General features: G+C 38.3%; 1 protein-coding gene across 1 annotated transcript in view; it reads right to left on the bottom strand.

Moving 5' to 3' along the window:
- Nucleotides 1–5110: 5110 nt before the first annotated feature.
- The window catches only part of GRIK3 (glutamate ionotropic receptor kainate type subunit 3), a 900786-nt gene continuing 884738 nt past the window's right edge, over nucleotides 5111–21158 (bottom strand). The window contains exons 14-16 of the mRNA XM_069756890.1: nucleotides 16908–17130; nucleotides 15450–15700; nucleotides 5111–10492 (exon numbers count right to left, since the gene is read on the bottom strand). Coding sequence (XP_069612991.1) covers nucleotides 10298–10492; nucleotides 15450–15700; nucleotides 16908–17130 — 669 coding nt within the window. The 3' untranslated portion in view covers nucleotides 5111–10297. The remainder of the gene's footprint in view (nucleotides 10493–15449; nucleotides 15701–16907; nucleotides 17131–21158) is intronic.

Genomic DNA, 21158 nt, shown 5'->3' on the forward strand with positions numbered 1-21158 from the left:
CATTCCGACAGTCCTAGTATATATATATATATATATATATATATATATATATACAGTATACAGCTCTGGAAAAAAATAAGAGACCACTGCACAGTTTTATAGAAATCGGCTTCTCTACATGTCTGACAGTCATTCCATTCCAGTGTCGGTTTGAATTCCAACCGGTGTACACCTCATTCTACTTAATGTTCTTCTGATTAGGTGATCCCCTGAACCAAATCTTATCTAACAAAGGAAAGTATAAAAAACGCTGTTGTGGTGTTCACAATCCTCTTGCAATAGGACAAGCTGGATGACAAAACAAGTGCTAGTAATATCCCAAAAGTAATAGGAATGAAAAAGTAAATTTTAACCGTGCCAAAGGAGTTGAAAAGTCTTGAGTGAGGAAAAAGGGCTCAATTCTGGCTTTACTAGCAGAGGGACACAGTCAGTGTCATGTTGACTCCGTCCTTAAAATTTCTATGGCAGTCCATTACAACAAGGTCAAACAGCAGACATTGGGGACAACAAAGCTACAGACCGGCAGAGGGCAAAAATGACTCCCCACTGATCATCATTAGTGATGAGCAAGTGTACTCATTGCTCAGGTTTTCCCGAGCATGCTCGCGTGACCTCCGAGTATTTGTTACTGTTCGGAGATTTAGTTTTCATCACCTCAGCTGAATGATTTACAGCTACTACCCAGCCTGAGTACATGTGGGGGTTGACTGGTTGCTAGGCAATTCCCACATGTAATCAAACTGTCTAAGGCTGCCGTCACACTAGCAGTATTTGGTCAGTATTTTACATCAGTATTTGTAAGCCAAAACCAGAAGTGGCTGATAAATTCAGAAGAGGTGCATATGTTTCTATTATACTTTTCCTCTATTTGTTCCACTCCTGGTGTTGGCTTGCAAATACTGATGTAAAATACTGACCAAATACTGCTAGTGTGACAGCAGCCTAACAGTCGCAAATCATCCAGCTGCTGTGAGGAAAACGAAATCTCCGAGCAGTCATAAATACTCGGAGACCACCCAAGAGTGCTAAGGAAAACCCGAGCAACAAATACACTCGCTCATCAATAACCATCATCATATTCGAATATCACTCAGCAACTACAGGATGACATCAAGTGACCTACAAAAGGAATGGCAAATGGCAGCTGGAGTGAAGTGCATGGCAAGAGCAGCTCGCAACAGGCTCCTAGAGGCAGGACTCAATTCATGTAAAGCTAGAAAAATGCCTTTCATCAATGAGAAGCAAATGAGAGCCAGGCTGAGGTTTGCCAAAAGACCATAAAGATTGGACCATAGAGGACTGGTAAGTAAGGTAATCTTCTCAAATGAGTCTAATTTTCAGCTTTGCCCAACACCTGGTCGTCTAATTGTTAGACGGAGACCTGGAGAGGCCAGTGTCTTGCACCCACAGTGAAATTTGGTAGAGGATCGGTGATGATCTGGGGATGCTTCAGCAAGGCTGGAATTTTTTAGGTTAATCTTTGCAAAGGACGTATGAATCAAGCCGCATACCAGGTTATCCTGGAAAAACAGTTGATTCCTTCTGCTCAGGCAATGTTCCCCAACTCTGAGGACTGGTTTTTCCAGCAGGACAATGTGCCATGCCACACAGCTAGGTCAATCACGGTGTGGATAAAGAACCACCATATCAAATCACTGTCATGGCCAGCCCAATCTCCAGGCCTGAACCCCATTGAAAACCTCTGGAATGTAATCAAGAGGAAGATGGATAGTCACAAACCATCAAAAAAAGGACTGCTTAAATTTTTGTACCAGGAGTGGCATAAAGTCACCCGAAAGCAGTGTGAAAGACTGCTGTAAAGCATGCCAAGATACATGAAAGCTGTGATTAAAAATCATGGTTATTCCACAAAATATTGATTTTGAACTCTTCCTGAGATAAAACATTAGTATTGTTGATTATGAACTTGTTTTTCTTTTTTTGCATTATTTGAGGTCTGCCAGCAATGCATTTTTTGTTGTTTTGACCATTTCACATTTTCAGAAAATAAATACAAAATGTATTGCTTGGAACTTTGGAGGCATGTTTCCAATAGTTTATAGAATAAAAGAACAATTTGCATTTTACTTAATATACCTATAAAGAGAAAAATCAGACAAACCGAAAATTTTGAAGCGGTCTCTTAATTTTTGCCAGAGCTATGTACATATATATATATATATATATATATATATATATATATATATATATATATATATATATATACAGTGCCTTGCAAAAGTATTCAGCTCCCTGGAACTTTTCATCCCTTTTCCTACATATCATGCTTCAAACATAAAGATACCAAATGTAAATGTTTGGTAAAGAATCAACAACAGGTGGAACACAATTGTGAAGTTGATCGAAATGTATTGGTTATTTTAAATTTTTGTGGAAATTCAAAAACTGAAAAGTGGGGCGTGCAATATTTTTCGGCCCCTTTAACTTAATACTTTGTTGTGCCACCTTTTGCTGCGATTACAGATGCAAGTCGCTTGGGGTATGTCTCTATCAGTTTTGTACATTGAGAGACTGAAATTCTTGCCCATTCTTCCTTGACAAACAGCTCGAGCTCAGTTAGGTTTGATGGAGATCGTTTGGGAATAGCAGTTTTCAGCTCTTTCCGCAGATTCTCGATTGGATTGAGGTCTGGACTTTGACTTGGCCAGTCCAACACCTGGATACGTTTATTTGTGAACCTTTCCATTGTACATTTTGCTTTATGTTTAAGATCATTGTCTTGTTGGAAGACAAATCTCAGTCCCAGTCTCAGGTCTTTCGCAAACTCAAATAGGTTTTCTTCAAGAATCATGTTCCTGTATTTGGCTCCATCCATCTTCCCATCAATTTTAACCATCTTCCATGTCCCTGCTGAAGAAAAGCAGGTCCAAACCATGATGCTGCCACCACCATGTTTGACAGTGGAGATGGTGTTTTCAGGGTGATGAGCTGTGTTGCCTTTACGCCAAACATATAATTTGGCAATGTTGCCAAAATATTCGATTTTGGTTTTATCTGACCAGAGCACCTTCTTCCACCTGTTTGATTTGTTTCCCAGGTGGCTTGTTGAAAACTTTAAATGACACTTTTTATGGATATCTTTGAGAAATGGCTTTCTTCTTGCCACTCTTCAATAAAGACCAGATTTCTGCAGTGTACGACTGATTGTTGTCCTATGGACAGACTGTCCCACCTCAGCTGTTGTTCTCAGCAGTTCATCCTGAGTGATCATGGGCCTCTTGGCTGCATCTCTGATCAGTGTTCTCCTTGTTTGAGATGAAAGTTTAGAGGGACGACCGGGTCTTGGTAGATTTGCAGTGGTATGATACTCCTTCCATTTCAATATGATTGCTTGCACAGTGCTCCTTGGGATGTTTAAAGTTTTGGAAATCATTTTGTATCCAAATCCGGCTTTAAACTTTCCACAACAGTATCACGGACATGCCTGTTGTGTTCCTTGGTCTTCATGATGCTCTCTGCGCTTCACACGGAACCCTTAGACTATCACAGAGCAGGTGCATTTATACGGAGACTTGATTACACACAGGTGAATTATATTAATCATCATTCGGCATTTAGGACAAGATTGGATCATTCAGAGATCCACAATGAACTTCTGGAGTGAGTTTGCTGCACTGAAAGTAAAGGGGCCAAGTAATATTGCAGGCCGCACATTTCAGTTTTTGAATTTCCACAAAAATTTAAAATAACCAATAAATTTCGTTCAACTTTTAGTTTGATTATGACCAGTTATCTTCTTGATCCTTTTTCGTAATGAATGTGGGATAATACACTTCATAATTTTATCAAAATGACATGTGTGATACTTGACTTTTTGTAGACATTGGATTGTCCTCTGTGAATGTAAGACAGACTCTGCACATCTATACTGTTCCCACATTGATTGGCTATGGTAAACTATATGATATTGTGTGTAATCATACCAAAAAGTCATCAATAAAAATCAGCAGAAGGCACATCCTTGTATTTGGGGCATATGCAGTCAGTGCGTTGCATCACAATAAAATATAATGGAAACTCTAGCCTCAAGAGTACATTAATCAATGAAAAATAATCAGCATAAGTTGGACATCAATAAAAACAGCAGCCAAGTTCATGATCAAAGTGACAGCATTATTATAGCTAGAGAGAGAAGTATAGCCTCAGCTCGCAGCTATTTTATATGAAATGTGAAAATCTCCATGAACTGTTAATATTAATTTTTCTTTATTTGTGAATTTATGTAAATCTCCAATAATTAAAACTTCAGTTGCAAAACAAGCAATCATTATTGCCATTACCTCACTAAAATAATAAATCAAATATACTAATCAATACATATAAGTAAGAAATGAAAACCCTAATTATAATTCTTGGGAAATCACATGCAGATATGAAAATAGTTTGTGTCCTCGTAGTCTTCGATTCACAGGTTGGATATAATGATAGACAATGGGATGTATCTATCATGAATCTCTTGAGGATATGTCTAGTAGTAAATGTTTACATGTATCAGTGAAGTCAATTAGTACTCATCTTGTATCAGTATGCTGCCTGTGTCCCTTTATAGTCTCGTATAACTTCATTAGATATTGCTGTTAAACAGTAATTACAGTAAGATTGGGCACACTAGAGAAACAAGTAATGAGGGCCTTTCATATAATAATAGGGCTTTAAATATTCCTCCTATGCTCATATGCTGATTTTATTCATTTACTAGTCAGGCAAGTTTCACACATCTGTGATGCACAGACTGCTCTGATCGCAATGCTCAGCGCGTGGCATGGGTAATTCGAGCATGCTCTGTGTGTGATAGAGACCGGCCTTAGGCCTCATTCAGACGTCCGCGAATCACGTCTCTGTTACTTTCACGGATAGAAACCGTACCCATTCAAGTTTGGTGCTATCCATAAATTTGTGTTTTTTTGTGGACTTTGGGGCTGTTAAAAAAAAATTAATTCCAAAGTCATGGGTTAAAATTACCCACATAAGTCTATTGGTCCGGAAAAATCACAGACAGCACATGGATGGGATTAGTATACAGTCCATGTTTGACATCATTTTGTTCATTACAACAAGAAGCTTTGCATTTTATTTTCGTTATTTTTTTCGTTATTGATAGAACACTCATAGCAAAAAGTAAAACATGGAGCAAAGAACTGTTAACACTCGGACTATTTTATTTGCAGATGTCCGAATGAGGCCTTAGGTTGGCTCTGTGAACCCGACACTTAATGAATTAGGCACATCTTTGTAGCGTCATTTTCCTATAATAGAAATATGACTCAAGTCAGTGACTGGCGTAACATTAAGTAAAGTACGCCACAACTCTTCATGGATTTATTTAGTGGGAAAACAACATCAAAACTTTATGCTATGCAAACATATTGTGAAATTTCAAGGTGATTTCCACTGGCAAAAGCGCCTTCATGAATCAGGTCCTGTATCTTTGTCCCATGATAATGATAAACTATTATTAAAGCTCAAAGCAATCGTTTTAGGAAATTATTTTGATGGCCTACATAAATTAGTTGTATTATAAGCACAGATTCTGCCACTACCCCTCTACTTGTCAGCGGGATATGACGTAAACAGTCATGTACATTGTGAACTCTTAAACAAAGTGTTTTCCCGTTAGGAAAAGTATAGTAGATAACACAGATGGTGGATTTTCGATGTAATATTGTTAAATTTTATTGACTTTTTGGTCCAGAGCACTGTTTAGACAAGAACTATGGGCCGGCTATGAACAGAACAGACATTCCTCAGTGATATCCTGCTGTGTATAACCTCTTCATTACTATATAGTCTCAGTGCACAGGCAGTATGGAGAACGTAATGGTGGTGCTTGAGCACGCAAACAGGCATCAGAGAATGCTTATGAAAAAGTGCAAAAATGTCTTCCTCTTAAGGGACTACCTTCAGGAACTCAATTTTTCAGCAAAGGACACGAAGGGGAAAAGTAGGCTAATATGAGTAACACAGTGCAATATCAAAATTAGAAATAAATCAAATATATGTTCATTTTTTGTATCAGACATCTTAGTGAAGCTCATTATGGACTTCCTACATTAAATTCTCAACTGCTTCCATCGCTCACACATAGATCATATTTGTGAAATAATAATGATATAAGTTCTAGCAGAAAATGATCCATAAGTGAGGGCTGACATTAATTCTATTGTGAGCAATCTTTGCGCTCTAAAGTAACCTTCTTGTCTTTTGGCTGTGGACAGTCTGACCCTACCAATTGATTAGCGTTTGACCTAAAGGTTTTGCAAGACATTACTAAGCGGTTCATATAATTACTAATGATGACATTTTGTATACCAAAAGCAAAAAAAAAACTTATTTTACAGGAATATTTTAGGTTTCCCATGTTACAGAATTGTAATGTATCCATAAAAATCGGATCCCACTCTGATGGTCCATATGGTATGCAATTTTTTTCTCACTTCCATTAGATTTCGGGGTGAAGTCGCAGCATGTTGCGATTTTTTTCTCATGTGGAATACAGCTGAGAAAAAAATACCCGATCAGCACTGCCTTACTGAATAATAGGTCTGAGTGCAATACAATTTTTTCTCTCATTGCACTCGTCCGATTTATACACTTCAGACGGCATGTCAGTTCTTCTTACTTGTCTGATTTTCTTCTTGCCACTAAAGTGTGTTCTTGAATAAGTCTACTGTGAGTGGACACTCAATGCACAATATCTAAGTATGAAGGAGGTTTTTTACTCCATTGACAAGAAGAAAGGAAAATCCTTAGGGGCTGAGAAATAAAGATAAATTACAAAACAAGATGTAAAAAAAACAGATATAGCAAAGTTCAAATTGACAAACAACACAATCTCGATTTTACTAGCCAACCTCTTTTTGATACCTCAAGTGGACCCAATAAAATAAAAAAGCACATACTTCTCAACTATCGCTGTTCCAGTGATGACGACATCGTGCCTCCTGAAGGTTATTTGACATTATTATTTGATGAAAGCACTGCAGCGTATCAGGAACTCCCGATAAGTTTTAGCCTTCACAGATCCATCAGATCAAACAGTTCCATCTGATGGAAGCATGAAAGCTACAACTGATCAGCATCTAATGATCGACTGCAGCACTCACATTACATTACAATGTCACACGACCTTGGGAGGCGCAGTATTGACATTGTAGAAATGGTACCAGTCAAGGAGGTGAGCTGCTGTGCCGTGATTTCCCAATTTGAATGAATGCACACCACTGCCAATCTGGATCCAGCTTTCATTTTCCATAAATTGTCTCTGAAATTTAAGAACTATATTCTAATTGACTGTGATGAGCAAATGATTTATATTTCATTTCTATTTGTTCTTTTTTAATGATCCCAATAGTTTCTCCTGCAAATGAGAAGAAAATTATTCTTTAAAACCATATTTATTCCATTGTGATTTATAAGAAGCTTGTCTCACTTTCATTTTATGCTGGTTTATGCACTGGCAGTAATAGCGTTATATTCTCATTACCCTATCTATAGTAGGATACAAAAAAAACTAAAGGGGTATTCCCATCTCCAAGATCCTATCCAATGTGTAGTAGGTGTAATAATAATAATATTAGCAAATACCTCCAATTAGTAATGTAGTAGTTTTTCTGATTAGCTATGTCTCTTTCCTCATGTGCAGGCATTGCAGGACATTAGGTATCCATGGTTATGACCACTGATATAATGACAGTTAGCTAGTTGCTAGTGGTCGTAACCATGGATACCTAAGATCCTGCAATGCCTGCACATGAGGAAAGAGACATAGCAAATTAGAACAACTACTATGCTACACTTCTAATTGAAGGTATTTGCTAATATTATTATTATTTCACATACTGCATGTTGGGATAGGATCTTGGAAATGGGAATACCTCTTTCAGTCTCATCTTTTTATTAGTCATTGTAACTTTGACACTTACGAACTGAAAATGGAATTAATTGGCATGAAATTAATCGCTGTGTTCTCTGCAAGATTTCTACAAAAAAATGTTTCATAAACACAAAGAAAATCTTTCAGATTAAAATGAAATAATTATTAATAAAAAAAATGAACGCAATATACTGTATGTAAAACTGAAAAGACTAAAAGCGAGTAGGGTGTCACCGTAAAGTGCTAAGCTGAAATATTTATTTCTCTAAAACCCTAGGGTCACACTGTTTGGTCAAACAATATAAGAAATCTGATACCTTGCGTCTTGTCTCCCCTTTATGTGGATCTTCCTTCGAAGAAAGCTGGAGGAAATCTTGATGAATGCTGGAGATAAAACACGTTAGGCTGTGCTCAAATGTTCGGTAGTGATCAGTTACAATGGATCCAGCAGTAATCCATTGGCAAAAAAATTGTGCAGTCACAACTTTTTAGTCCCTTTTAAATAACTGATTATATGATTATGTGCATGTAGCTTACAATTTCTGTATACAGTTCCCATGAAAATGTATTACAATGTTACAGAAAACAGATAAACCCTTAATGCAAATTAATTTAGTAACCTTCTGAGTAAATAGTTCAAAGTAGTGGATCTAATGAATACAGGATCATACTAAATGAAGGGTTTGTTTGAAAGCTGTAACTGTGAAGACACAAGTCTACTTAAAAGGGTTGTCAAGACAGGGGTCAAAAGTCGGCACTATGTGACAGCTTGTGGTGCACAAGTGGTCATGATTCCCTAGTATTCCTAGGGGCGATCACATGATTGCAGTAATTTGCCAACTAGACGTGTTTTGGCCTCTTTCAATAGAAGTGAATTGAAAGAAGCCAAGTCTAGTCGGCACATGACTGAAAGTATAAAAGGTCACATGTCTGCCCACTCACACCTTGAAAACCAGGAACTGTGTGCACGTTGTTATGATTGAGCATAATTGATTGAGCATACTTTTGTCCCAAGTGTAGACAACCCCTTTAAAATAGAATGATAGTTTCTTAAAAGTTGCCCTGGAATCATAAAAGTAAACATATATTTTAGATTGTGAAGAAGAATATAATTTCAGGCAAAAAAAATTATTTAGTTCAAAATGTGTCACTTTGGAAGATTCATCATTATTTATGAATGTAGGTAATAATTTGGCCATTTACCTATGAAATTCTAATATTGTTAATGAGCAAGACAGAATACAATGGAGTTAATAAAATAGAAGAAAAACATGTATTTTTGTTTCATTACATTACTTTACACATTTGACATGGATTTGGCGCAGTATTAACAGCACAGAAAAAAAAGGAAATAAAAAGTTGCACCAATATAAAAACTGTGTATTTAACAGTATGTCTTTTACCACTGAGAAGAATGAAGATGGCAATACGGGCACACAGATATGACAGCTTGGTCACTACAATGTAATTTTTCTATACCCAAATCCCAAAGTGTCATCCTGCACAGAGTACCATAGCTGCCTTTGATAACCATTTGCCTTCTGTGTATAGGCCAAAAATACATTTTCCTTTTTTTCTGATTTACATGATAAATTTGGCTCTAGTGAATCACGCTGTGATTTGACTAGTTGTGATAACAGATAACACCCTATCTTTGGTTACTTTGTTTCCTGGGTTGGCATTATGGTCCTGTGGGATTTTTTTGAGACTTGTGGTAGCTTCATAAAGAATCACTGCAATAAAGACGTATGGCTAAAAAGAAATGTATACAGAATGGCATTACTGAGTGATATGTTTTTTCCTTGCAGGTTGAAGGTTCATGCTAAGAGTCTTGTTGAACTGTGCAAAGGAAAGCACATAAGTAATAAGGTGGTGTTGTAGTCCCCTTTTCTCAGCTTAGGTATGTTATTCTAGGTCGGCATTAGTTCTGAAGTAGTAATCTTCATGTGTCAGCCGCATTTAAGGACCCATTAGCTGTCTGATTCAGACATAACTTAAAGTCTGCGCCTTTTGCAAACTCCTCGTAGGCACAGCATTGAGGTATGAGTTCCCACTGAGCAGTTTGGCAGACCATACGTTTGTAGCAAGTGTGCTGTGAACAACAAGACAGAACTGATCTTCCTTCTTCTCAAAGCTTCCAGCAAAGACAAAGTCATTTTCATTTTTATTGCCATGCTCAATAATGCCACAAAGTCTTTGTGGCTTCTCAATGTCCACTGAGGGTGAAATTAACTTGGCGATAAAATGCCTCTGTAAGTTTTGTGTGTAAACAAGAGACTTCTGGCTGTAGGGTATAAGAATGTGTAATGCCCTTGGCTTCTTTATAAGTCAATATTGATAAAGGGCATGAAAGTTTTCGATCAAGGACTGATATCAAGACTATTGTGCACACATTTCATTGTTCTATGGAAATACTGGGGTTAATCCAGTATTGCAGGTCATGTTATCCTTTCCAGGCAGTCTTCTGTCATTGAAAGTGTGCATGTTAATTACGGCGTCACTCTTGACCATGACAGGTGGCTGAGGTTTATGTTTGACACGCCGTTGGCAGGTGAGAGATAATCGGATCTCGTCAGCCATTGTGCTGCAAAACGAACGCTGAAGAAGAAAAGGCATGGGAATCAATTTCATGTCATCAGGTTCTATCATCATGTATAGTCTTACAACATGTCAAGATTTTTTTTAAAAACAGACTTTTAGCATTTTTTTGGATAAACCATAGAATAGCTTTTTGATACACAGAAAACTCTTTCTTGGCAATGGTATTCACATAGCAGCTCTATGAGGCTACTCAATCACTGGCTACCATAACACCATGGAGATAAGACAGTTCTCAATTCTGTCATAGTTGGTCCTGTATGGAAATATTTATAGAATATTAGTAGTGGCAAAACCCTCCACTTAAAGGGAACCTGTCAGCAGGATTTTGCTGAGTAACCTACACACAGGGTCAGGTCAGCGTTGTTATACTGAATAAAATGATAACTTGGTTGATGAAATCCATCTTGTGGTTGTTTCTTAATCTTTATTTTCAGTTTTGTGTTAATAACATTCTCATGCCCTAAGGCGGGGTTGGTGAATGTGATGCTCTGATTAGGTATTCATAATGCAGACTGCTGACAGGTCACTGATCCCTCACTGACCCGCCCCCTAGTTTGCATAATGAATACCATCACATTCTGAATTTAAAAAAAAATGATTCTGCAGGTAGGTGCCGGCCATGACCCCTGTGCTGCAGCATAATCACATGGTTATAGATTTACTTGAGCAAGAAAATAAAAAAAAATAATTTTGAAAATGGCACCCACTGCGCCTGCGCATTAGCAGTTATTGGTTTGTATAGAGATCCGATAGCTGCTGTTGCGCAAGTGCTGGCAGCTCCATCTTGCAGGAGAACAAAAAAGAGTCCTCCACCAAGATGGTGCTGCTGTGCCTGCGCAGTAGCAGCTCTCAGAGATTACCGACAGCAGCTATTGCGCATGCACGGGCGGCGCCGGTGATCAGTGACCTGTCAGCAGTCTGCATTATGAATATATAATCAGAACACCACATACACCAACCCCGCCTTAGGGCACGAGAATCTCATTAACACGAAACTGAAAATAAAGATTAAAGAACAACCACAAGACAGATTTCATCAACCGAGGTATCATTTTATTTAGTATAACGGCACCGACCTGACAGTGTGTGTAAGTTACTGAGCACAATCCTGCTGACAGGTTCCCTTTAATAACATGTGTCAAAAGCAAAAAAATTGCCACCCACTGTAACAAAATGCAGATGCCCAACATATGTTGTTGGATGACCGTACAATAGAGCATCAATTTCAAATTGCTGAGGGCACAACATCACAGATGAGCAAATCAGAGATTTGAGATTCAAATTTGTCAAGTCTTGGATATTTTACAGGGAAATTAAATTTTCAGCTAACTTATTCTTTGGAAACTGAATATTACTTATTAGGCTCTAAAGTTTCTCTTGACCACAGAGCAGAAACCATATCCCATCATCCCAGCAGCTTGCTGTCTGCAGCTCGGTGCCTCATCTTTTCCCCTTCCATCGTAACGCACATTTTCTTTGGTCTTCTTCACTCCAGGTCCTGGCTTCAGGCTCGACAAGACTCTTACTAATGTCACTGTGCTCCATGCTGTCACTTGGCTGACAAATGTCATAATGTTGTGACATCACAATGTTTGTCTTGATAGCATTTGCTACTGTGACATTAGTGGCCTTGTTCATCCAAAAGTCCTGGACAAGATAGAAGAAGGATGGGAGAAGGGTAAAAGAAGGGAATTTGAGGACCACAATGCGGGTTGCAGTGGGGACAGGATAGGGGAGCAATGAGGTGAGCATAATTCAATTTAACCATTTGTTTGTCCTTCTATGATTCAGCCATTTTGCAGAATTAGCTAGAAGTGAATTGCGCAAAATACATATTTTGGAGAATACAGATTTTTGTAAATTTCAATAATCATTCAATTATATTCTAATAAATTTGTCTATCACTATTCAACCCCAGTCTTTTTGGGAGCTGAGCTGCCGTTCATGGCAATGACAACTAATAGTTTATGAAGCTGTGCTGTTCTACTCCACACACTGTTTACCTCTAGTATTTTGCAAGAGTTGCAAAACCCCTATAATGTTTATCTAAACTTCAATGACATCTGATGCCTCGTTGTTTGGATCTGTCAGCATCACTATTTTAAGTATAGGTCACAGCCTGTCGGTGTTTTAATTTTTACTTCATAAATTAATAGTTCACATGAAAATAAACAATTTTGTAATATACAGTTAGGGCCAGAAATATTTGGACAGTGACACAATTTTCGCGAGTTGGGCTCTGCATGCCACCACATTGGATTTGAAATGAAACCTCTACAACAGAATTCAAGTGCAGATTGTAACGTTTAATTTGAAGGGTTGAACAAAAATATCTGATAGAAAATGTAGGAATTGTACACATTTCTTTACAAACACTCCACATTTTAGGAGGTCAAAAGTAATTGGACAAATAAACATAACCCAAACAAAATATTTTTATTTTCAATATTTTGTTGCAAATCCTTTGGAGGCAATCACTGCCTTAAGTCTGGAACCCATGGACATCACCAAACGCTGGGTTTCCTCCTTCTTAATGCTTTGCCAGGCTTTTACAGCCGCAGCCTTCAGGTCTTGCTTGTTTGTGGGTCTTTCCGTCTTAAGTCTGGATTTGAGCAAGTGAAATGCATGCTCAATTGGGTTTAGATCTGGAGATTGACTTGGCCATTGCAGAATGTTCCACTTTTTGGCACTCATGAACTCCTGGGTAGCTTTGGCTGTATGCTTGGGGTCATTGTCCATCTGTACTATGAAGCGCCGTCCAATCAACTTTGCAGCATTTGGCTGAATCTGGGCTGAAAGTATATCCCGGTACACTTCAGAATTCATCCGGCTACTCTTGTCTGCTCTTATGTCATCAATAAACACAAGTGACCCAGTGCCATTGAAAGCCATGCATGCCCATGCCATCACGTTGCCTCCACCATGTTTTACAGAGGATGTGGTGTGCCTTGGATCATGTGCCGTTCCCTTTCTTCTCCAAACTTTTTTCTTCCCATCATTCTGGTACAGGTTGATCTTTGTCTCATCTGTCCATAGAATACTTTTCCAGAACTGAGCTGGCTTCTTGAGGTGTTTTTCTGCAAATTTAACTCTGGCCTGTCTATTTTTGGTATTGATGAATGGTTTGCATCTAGATGTGAACCCTTTGTATTTACTGTCATGGAGTTTTCTCTTTACTGTTGACTTAGAGACAGATACACCTACTTCACTGAGAGTGTTCTGGACTTCAGTTGATGTTGTGAACGGGTTCTTCTTCACCAAATTAAGTATGCGGCGATCATCCACCACTGTTGTCATCCGTGGACGCCCAGGCCTTTTTGAGTTCCCAAGCTCACCAGTCAATTCCTTTTTTCTCAGAATGTACTCAACTGTTGATTTTGCATGTCTGCTATCTCTCTGATGGATTTTCTCTTTTTTTTCAGCCTCAGGATGTTCTGCTTCACCTCAATTGAGAGTTCCTTTGACCGCATGTTGTCTGCTCACAGCAACAGCTTCCAAATGCAAAACCACACACCTGGAATCCACCCCTGACCTTTTAACTACTTCATTGATTACAGGTTAACAAGGGAGACGCCTTCAGAGTTAATTGCAGCCCTTAGAGTCCATTGTCCAATTACTTTTGGTCCCTTGAAAAAGAGGACGCTATGCATTACAGAGCTATGATTCCTAAACCCTTTCTTCGATTTGGATGTGGAAACTATCATATTGCAGCTGGGAGTGTGCACTTTCAGCACATATTATATATATAATTGTATTTCTGAACATGTATTTGTAAACAGCTAAAATAACAAAACTTGTGTCACTGTCCAAATATTTCTGGCCCTAACTGTATCTTATCAAAGAAATTTGCTTAATTATCCTCATGGATTGATCTTTCTTATTTATATGTGTACTATTGATTTATGTAAAAAATGAAAATAACAGTTACTCTTTAAAGATTCCTAAATTTACTGACTGACTTCAGTGTTGCAATGAGGCTTACAATGATGTTGAAGGAAACACCCGCTCTATCTACACAGCACATTAGAAAATTGTAAAAGAAGCTTTGATGTTTTAACCCTTTTACGCCTTCCGCAGTACATGTGCAAATCAGAAGTGGGTGTGTAAAGTGGGTTCAAGCAGTGAACCCACCTTATACCCGGCAGGTGATGGCTGTTTTTACAGCTAGGACCAGCCGCTAAGAATCATGGGTGCAGTGGTGCTCCACCCGCAGTTGTTAACACCTGTTAAATCCCGCTGTCAATCTCTGCCAATGGGTTGTCATGACAGTTGGAGGTCAGCTGATGACTTCTGTGCTTGTCATTATGGAGCTATTTTGAAACCCTGCCTGGCACCATGCTTCGAAGAAGATTGATTTTTGCTGTATGTAGCGAAGGTGAAAATTGGATCTCTGCTGGGAAACTCTAAACACAAATAATTGTACCTAGTGTAAGACCTAATATTTTTATGTCAACAGTTCAACAGTAGAGGTGAGTGCATCAAGCAGAATTTTTCGACTGTTTGAGTGGACTTTCTCAGGAAATTGGACTCATAAACAGGTTATTGTCTGCAAATGAACTGTCCCTCGTTATTCTCAGGGGCCTTTTCATGAGCACCGTTAACTTGCATGCACATGAACAGAACCCTCCTAGGCCTCATCAGTGCTTCAAGACCTGGCTTAGGGTGAAAATCAGAAGATGCAATGAGGACCTGAGAGGTTACAGTGCACAGCAAAGTGGTCAGGGTGAGCAGCGATGTGAATATAAGGAATTTTTTTTAACCTTTTGATGGCCCTTTACAATTCTGAAAAATTGGCAACCAGTGGCTGCCACTTTGTAGAATCTGTACAAAAGCAAGTTACAAGCAAACAACATTTTCAAAGATGTGGGTTTTTAAAAGTTGAGTAGAATTTAATTCTACTCTAATATATTTGTTCATCCCCAGCCACCAGCCAGAATTGAAAAAAATAACTGACCTGCTCTCGCTCTGCCGTCTTCCTCAGTTTATATATAAACTCGGCCACTGCTACTACTACAGAAAGAATCAGACCTGCTGCCAAAACAATAAAGATGCCTCCCATGTTTTGGATGCCCAGTGCACTGGCCTCCTTATTTCTTTCATCTGGGCAGCCTCCGGCTCTCCACCACCTTTCTTTCATTTTATGGATTTCATCAGCTTCTTGAAGCTGTAGGATAGCAATACTTATCCGGTCTCGGTATGGAGAACCTTGATAAAGAAAAACATATATTATTAATATTTTAAAATTCACATAAACTTTACATCAATTATGCTATACTGTATTTCCAAACACCACAATTAAGAACTGGGACTTCAAGCACCTGGCAAAGCTAAATCCTTTATGGCAGCACATGGAGTCTCCATAGTTATGTATTATGAAGCTGTGAACACTGCATGTTCCATATTTGTATGGATCTGTACTTTACCATGAAAGCAATGCTATTCAATGAGAATAATTTTGCAACTTGGAAAGCAATCGGGCACTTTTTTTATGGAATGAGTTGAAGTAAAAATTTGTGTAAAGGACCATAATGATCGGACGAGTTCTATCCATTGGTTTGACAGATAGCACTCTTCTGAATGTTATTCTATGGATCTGTGCAGAGGTCTGATTTTTTACTCAGACAAAGTCTGTCTGGGGAAAAATTGCAGCATGTCTGAGTTTGATCCAATAATTGGATCGCACTCGGCCATGCAAGTCAATAAGTGCATGGAAAACATTAGATGACATCCAATTTCCATGGACTGAGCGAATGGAGAATATGATCACACTATGATCACACTCTGATCAGAATATAATTAGAGTGTGATTTGCGTAATTGACCCTATGCTCTCGAATGAGAAAATTTTCACTTATATGAACGTAGCCTTTTAGGGATGAATTTAAATTAATTTTATTTATCGCATGTAGAATATATACACTTTCTGTCCAAAATCTCAATTTTCTTGCAATAGACGTTGATTAATTTTTCAGAGTTCCGAATTTTTCAGTCATGATAATATATTATTTTCTCTCTAAGATATCCTCAAATAACATATCTCAGGAAAAATGCCTATGCAAACAATAACCAATGCATTTTAATTACATTTAATTACGTGTAATCTTCTTAGAAGAGCACATCGCCAGTATATAATGTAGTAAATGAAACTGAATTCATATTTCATTTTCATCAAGTAGAAACTTTTGTAATATGTTGAGGTGTCAGCATATGCCAGTAACATTTTTTACTGCTTCATGCTGTCGTAGATCCTTATTATGTCTAAAAATTTCTCAAGTGGAGAAGGGATTTCTTTCTAGATAGATGTTTGCTTTGAGGTAGCAACCTTTTCTGCTGCCTATAAATTAAACAAGAAGCATAGTCTGAAAACGACCTGCGTAAAACATGTGTTTGTCAAATTATCGCCCTTTTCTTACCCATGGGTGTCCCAATTCCATAACCCTTTGAGTCTATGAGTCCTCCAATCTGTGTAAGATTGCAGTTCCTCTGAGTTATGTATTCAATAGCTGTTGATTCCATTAGCAGAGCATAGTCGGATGAGAGGACTCGCTGGATGCCTTCCTCATTACTCTTAACAAGCGATGATGGCTTGCTGCTCATGAACGCCCACATCTTCTCGAAGGTCGAAATGTGAGATTTCTGCGGAGTAAACAAACAAGAGATGGTGTTGGCATTCATGCTGTTTATCAGATGAGCACTTTTTGGTTCTCACTGTCAAATGGCAAAGAAGAGAAAATTAGCACACACTATTATAAAATTCTCTTTTTCTTCAACTGTGAATCCGCCAGGGCAAGGAAAATTGATTGCAAACAATGGTAGCACAGGTAGCCCTAAGTGCACATCTTAGCAGTTCTGAAATCTTACGTGCAATGTGGTTGTGTCCTGCTTCAATTTAAGAAATCACTATTAATCAGAATAAAAAAAAAATCCTAAATATATCAATATACTGATATATATGAGTTGTAATTGAGGGTTAAGAGGGTTGATCTTACTGAAAGATTCCATTTAAGGAAAACAAGAAAACTATTTTTTCTTTGTTTGGTGGGTAGCATATAGATGTCTTGGTATCTTAAACATTTATGCATCTCTTAACCCCTTAGGGACAATTTGGTACTTAATGACCAAGTAAATTTTTACAATTCTGACCACTGTCAATTTATGAATTTATAGCTCTGTAACGCTTCAACATATCCCAATGATTCTGGAATTGTTTTTTTTTTTCGTGACATATTTTACTTTATGATAGTGGTAAAATTTCTTCGATATAACTTGTTTTTACTTATGAAAAAAATGGAAAATTGGAAAAAATGTTGAAAATTTTGTAATTTTCAAAGTTTTAATTTTTGTACACTTGAATCAGAGAGTGGTGTCACACAAAAATAGTTAATAAATAACATTTTCCATATGTCAACTTTACATCAGCACAAATTTGGAAACATTTTTTTTTTCTTAGGACGTTATTAGGGGTTAAAAGTTGACCAGCGATTTCACACTTTACAACAAAATTTACAAAACCATTTTTTTAGGGACCACCTCACACTTGAAGTGCGTTTGGGGGGGTCAATATAACAGAAAATACCCAAAAGTGACACCATTCTAAAAGCTGTACCACATTCAAGAAGTTTATTAACCCTTCAGGTGCTTCACGAGAACTAAAGCCATGTAGAAGGAAAAAATGAACATTTAACTTTTTTCACAGAAAATTTAATCTAGAACCAATTTTTTAATTTTCACAAGGTTATCAGGAGAAAATGGTCCACAAAATTTGTTATGCAATTTCTCATGCCTGCGCCAATACCCTGTATGTGGGGGAAAGCCACTATTTGGGCACATGGCAGGGCTCAGAAGGGAGGGAGCACCATCTGACTTTTTGAACGCAAAATTGGATGGAATCTATGGCGACGCCACGTTGCGTTTGGAGACCCCATGATGTACCTAAAAAGTGGAACAACCCCAATTCTAACTCCAACCCTAACTCCAACACACCCCCTAACCCTAATCCCAACCCTAACCATAACTCTAACCACAACCCTAACACACCCCTAACCCTCATCCCAACCATAACCCTAACCACAACCCTAACCCAAACACACCTCTAACCCTAATCCCAAACCTAACCATAACTCTAACCACAACCCTAACACACCCCTAACCCTAATCTCAACTATCACCATAATCCACATTATAACCACAACCATAACCCTAACCACAACCCTAATAATAGCCCAACTCTTACTTTAGCCCAACTCTAACCCTAGCCCCAACTCTAACCCTAACCCCAACCCTAACCAGCCCAAACCAAACTTTAGCTCAACCCTAACTTTAGCCCAACGCTAACCCTAACCCTGCAATCACATCAGAGGAGAGAGAAATTAAATGGGAAATCTGACTTTTTTTGTGGTCACTGTTATTCCATGAATAACGGCAATCGCAACACTGGGGTCGGTAATACCGACCTGAATCATGTTCTCTGGGGTCTCAGCCTCCCTCGGTAGCCAAGACCCAGGAGAATTTCTGATGCTGGGGGACGCTATACACTCATTTCTCAGCACCGTTAAAAAGCAGCGATGAGGAATAAGTATCCTTAACTGCCACTGTTAAAAGGCATATTGGCAGTCGTTAAGGGGTTAAAAGGTATTTCACATAGGGTGCTTTTATATACATAATTGATGAAATTTTTCTTTATGGCAAATGAAGCTTATGAAGAAAAACTACACTGCGTGTAGACTTTTTTGTATTTTACTAAGAACTTTTATGAAACATATTAATCAGTGTTTTCACCAAAAAACTTAACTTTATTGGTATAAAAACATTAAAAGTGTAAAAGTGTGTGACCAGAGGAAAACACACCGGTCACTGACAAACTGACAGAGTTTATGACCCTGTACTTTTTAACACCATAGGGCAGGGGTGGGGAACCTTTATTCTGCCAAGGTTCTTTTGGATATTTATAAGATCCTTTAATGGCCATACAAATCAGGCACCAACAACTCCCACAGAGTATGTCCTGATGTTGGCACTGATGTCAGGATGTAATCTTTCATTGCATGCATCTCAGAATTCAGCAGTGAACTCTATGTGCACATACTCACAGAACAAGAAGAAATTGAAGAGCTGTCAAACACAGATCATAGCTCAAGCACTGTGGTACCCGTTAATCTGCCCAGGGCCAGATGGAAGGTAATCACGGGCCTCAAATAGCCCTCGGGCCCTTGGTTCCCCACCACTGCCATAGGTAAAAAAATACTGATAGATTAACTGACCATTCGATCCAATCCAAATGAGACAAGATAAATGAGAGTATAATCACACTTCATATTCCTAAAGGTTGCTCACATTCTGAGGAATAAGGCACACTCAATGAACTGTGTGGCTTTCCTTTGTTTTCAGAGATTTTGAATGTAAAACAAATGAACAAATGAATATACTGTCATAAGCCTGTATGATCGCTATTTCCAACAGATGATGTTATAGAGTCCAAGACTTCTTTGTGTCTGAAGAGGCAATTTGAATACTTTGCTAACTTGGACACTTTTTTAAAAGTAAAATACGTTGGACCAGATTGGAGGGATATCGCTCTGGGGTACACTGTGGTCAGTAATAGAGCACAAGGGGTTCAGCTATCTTTTCCAATAGATCTGTTGACAATTCTTTTGCTTTCCCCATGACTCATAATCCAGAAATGTCAGTGGCTGTATGAAAGATGCAAGAGTCTGTCTGGATCCCAGAAACTCACTCAGCTTTTATGCACACACTGATTACAAGTAAACATGTCACAGTTGAGGATGTTACCTTTAATAGCCATTCAAACCCATTTGTGTCAACTTCTGTGCATGTTATCAGGCCACAATCATCAGGGTATGTGAACTTTTGATCAGGGTCATTTGGATGTTTTGGGCTGTCATTATGACTTAAAAAGAGAAAACACAGCAGTTTGACAATAAATGGCTTCACCCAACCGATAACCATGAGTGGAGAAAAAAGTTTTATATGGTGTTGTCATTCATATTCTCTGAAAAAAGGCCAAGAAAGCAAAAATTCTGCCAGGGTTTGTAAAATTTTGAGCACCACTGTATGCTTGCAGTATTGCAAAAGCAGCTCCTTTGATAGCAAGCCTCCTCTCCTACCCCATGTAATAACCATAAGCCCACTCCTTACCCTTGCAAGGATATGAATTTTCCATATCTACCATTCATGTCTGAGCAGGCAAGGCCTTTGTGCCATCTCTAAGCCTATAATAAAATGTGATACAAGAAAACATGCCTTGTTCACAATGTGTCCATCGCAGCACAAACATCTGGGGCATAGTGTAATGTAATAAGATGACTGGTTAGAAATATTACTACATAATATCAAGAAGAGATGCAGTAACACACTAACCCCAACCATAGGGGTAGAAAAAAATCCTTAGAGAATGCATGACAGAAAGGACACTTTTTCTTTTCCATAGCAACCAAAATTTAATGGAAACCGCTATCCCCTTTATCATGAAAGTGCACCTTGTACGTGTCGATGTGGAATAAATAATGTAATTAGCTGTTCGTACTTTAGCAATGCAGTGACTACGACATACTGATCTTGACAATAAGATTGTCCTCCTTGCATCCTGTATGGAAAAAGCAGCCAGCTACCACCTGCCTGGCATAAGGAGTTAATGCTTTTTCAGC

The sequence above is a fragment of the Ranitomeya imitator genome, chromosome 3, assembly GCF_032444005.1.
Source record: "Ranitomeya imitator isolate aRanImi1 chromosome 3, aRanImi1.pri, whole genome shotgun sequence".
Lineage (NCBI taxonomy): Eukaryota > Metazoa > Chordata > Amphibia > Anura > Dendrobatidae > Ranitomeya > Ranitomeya imitator.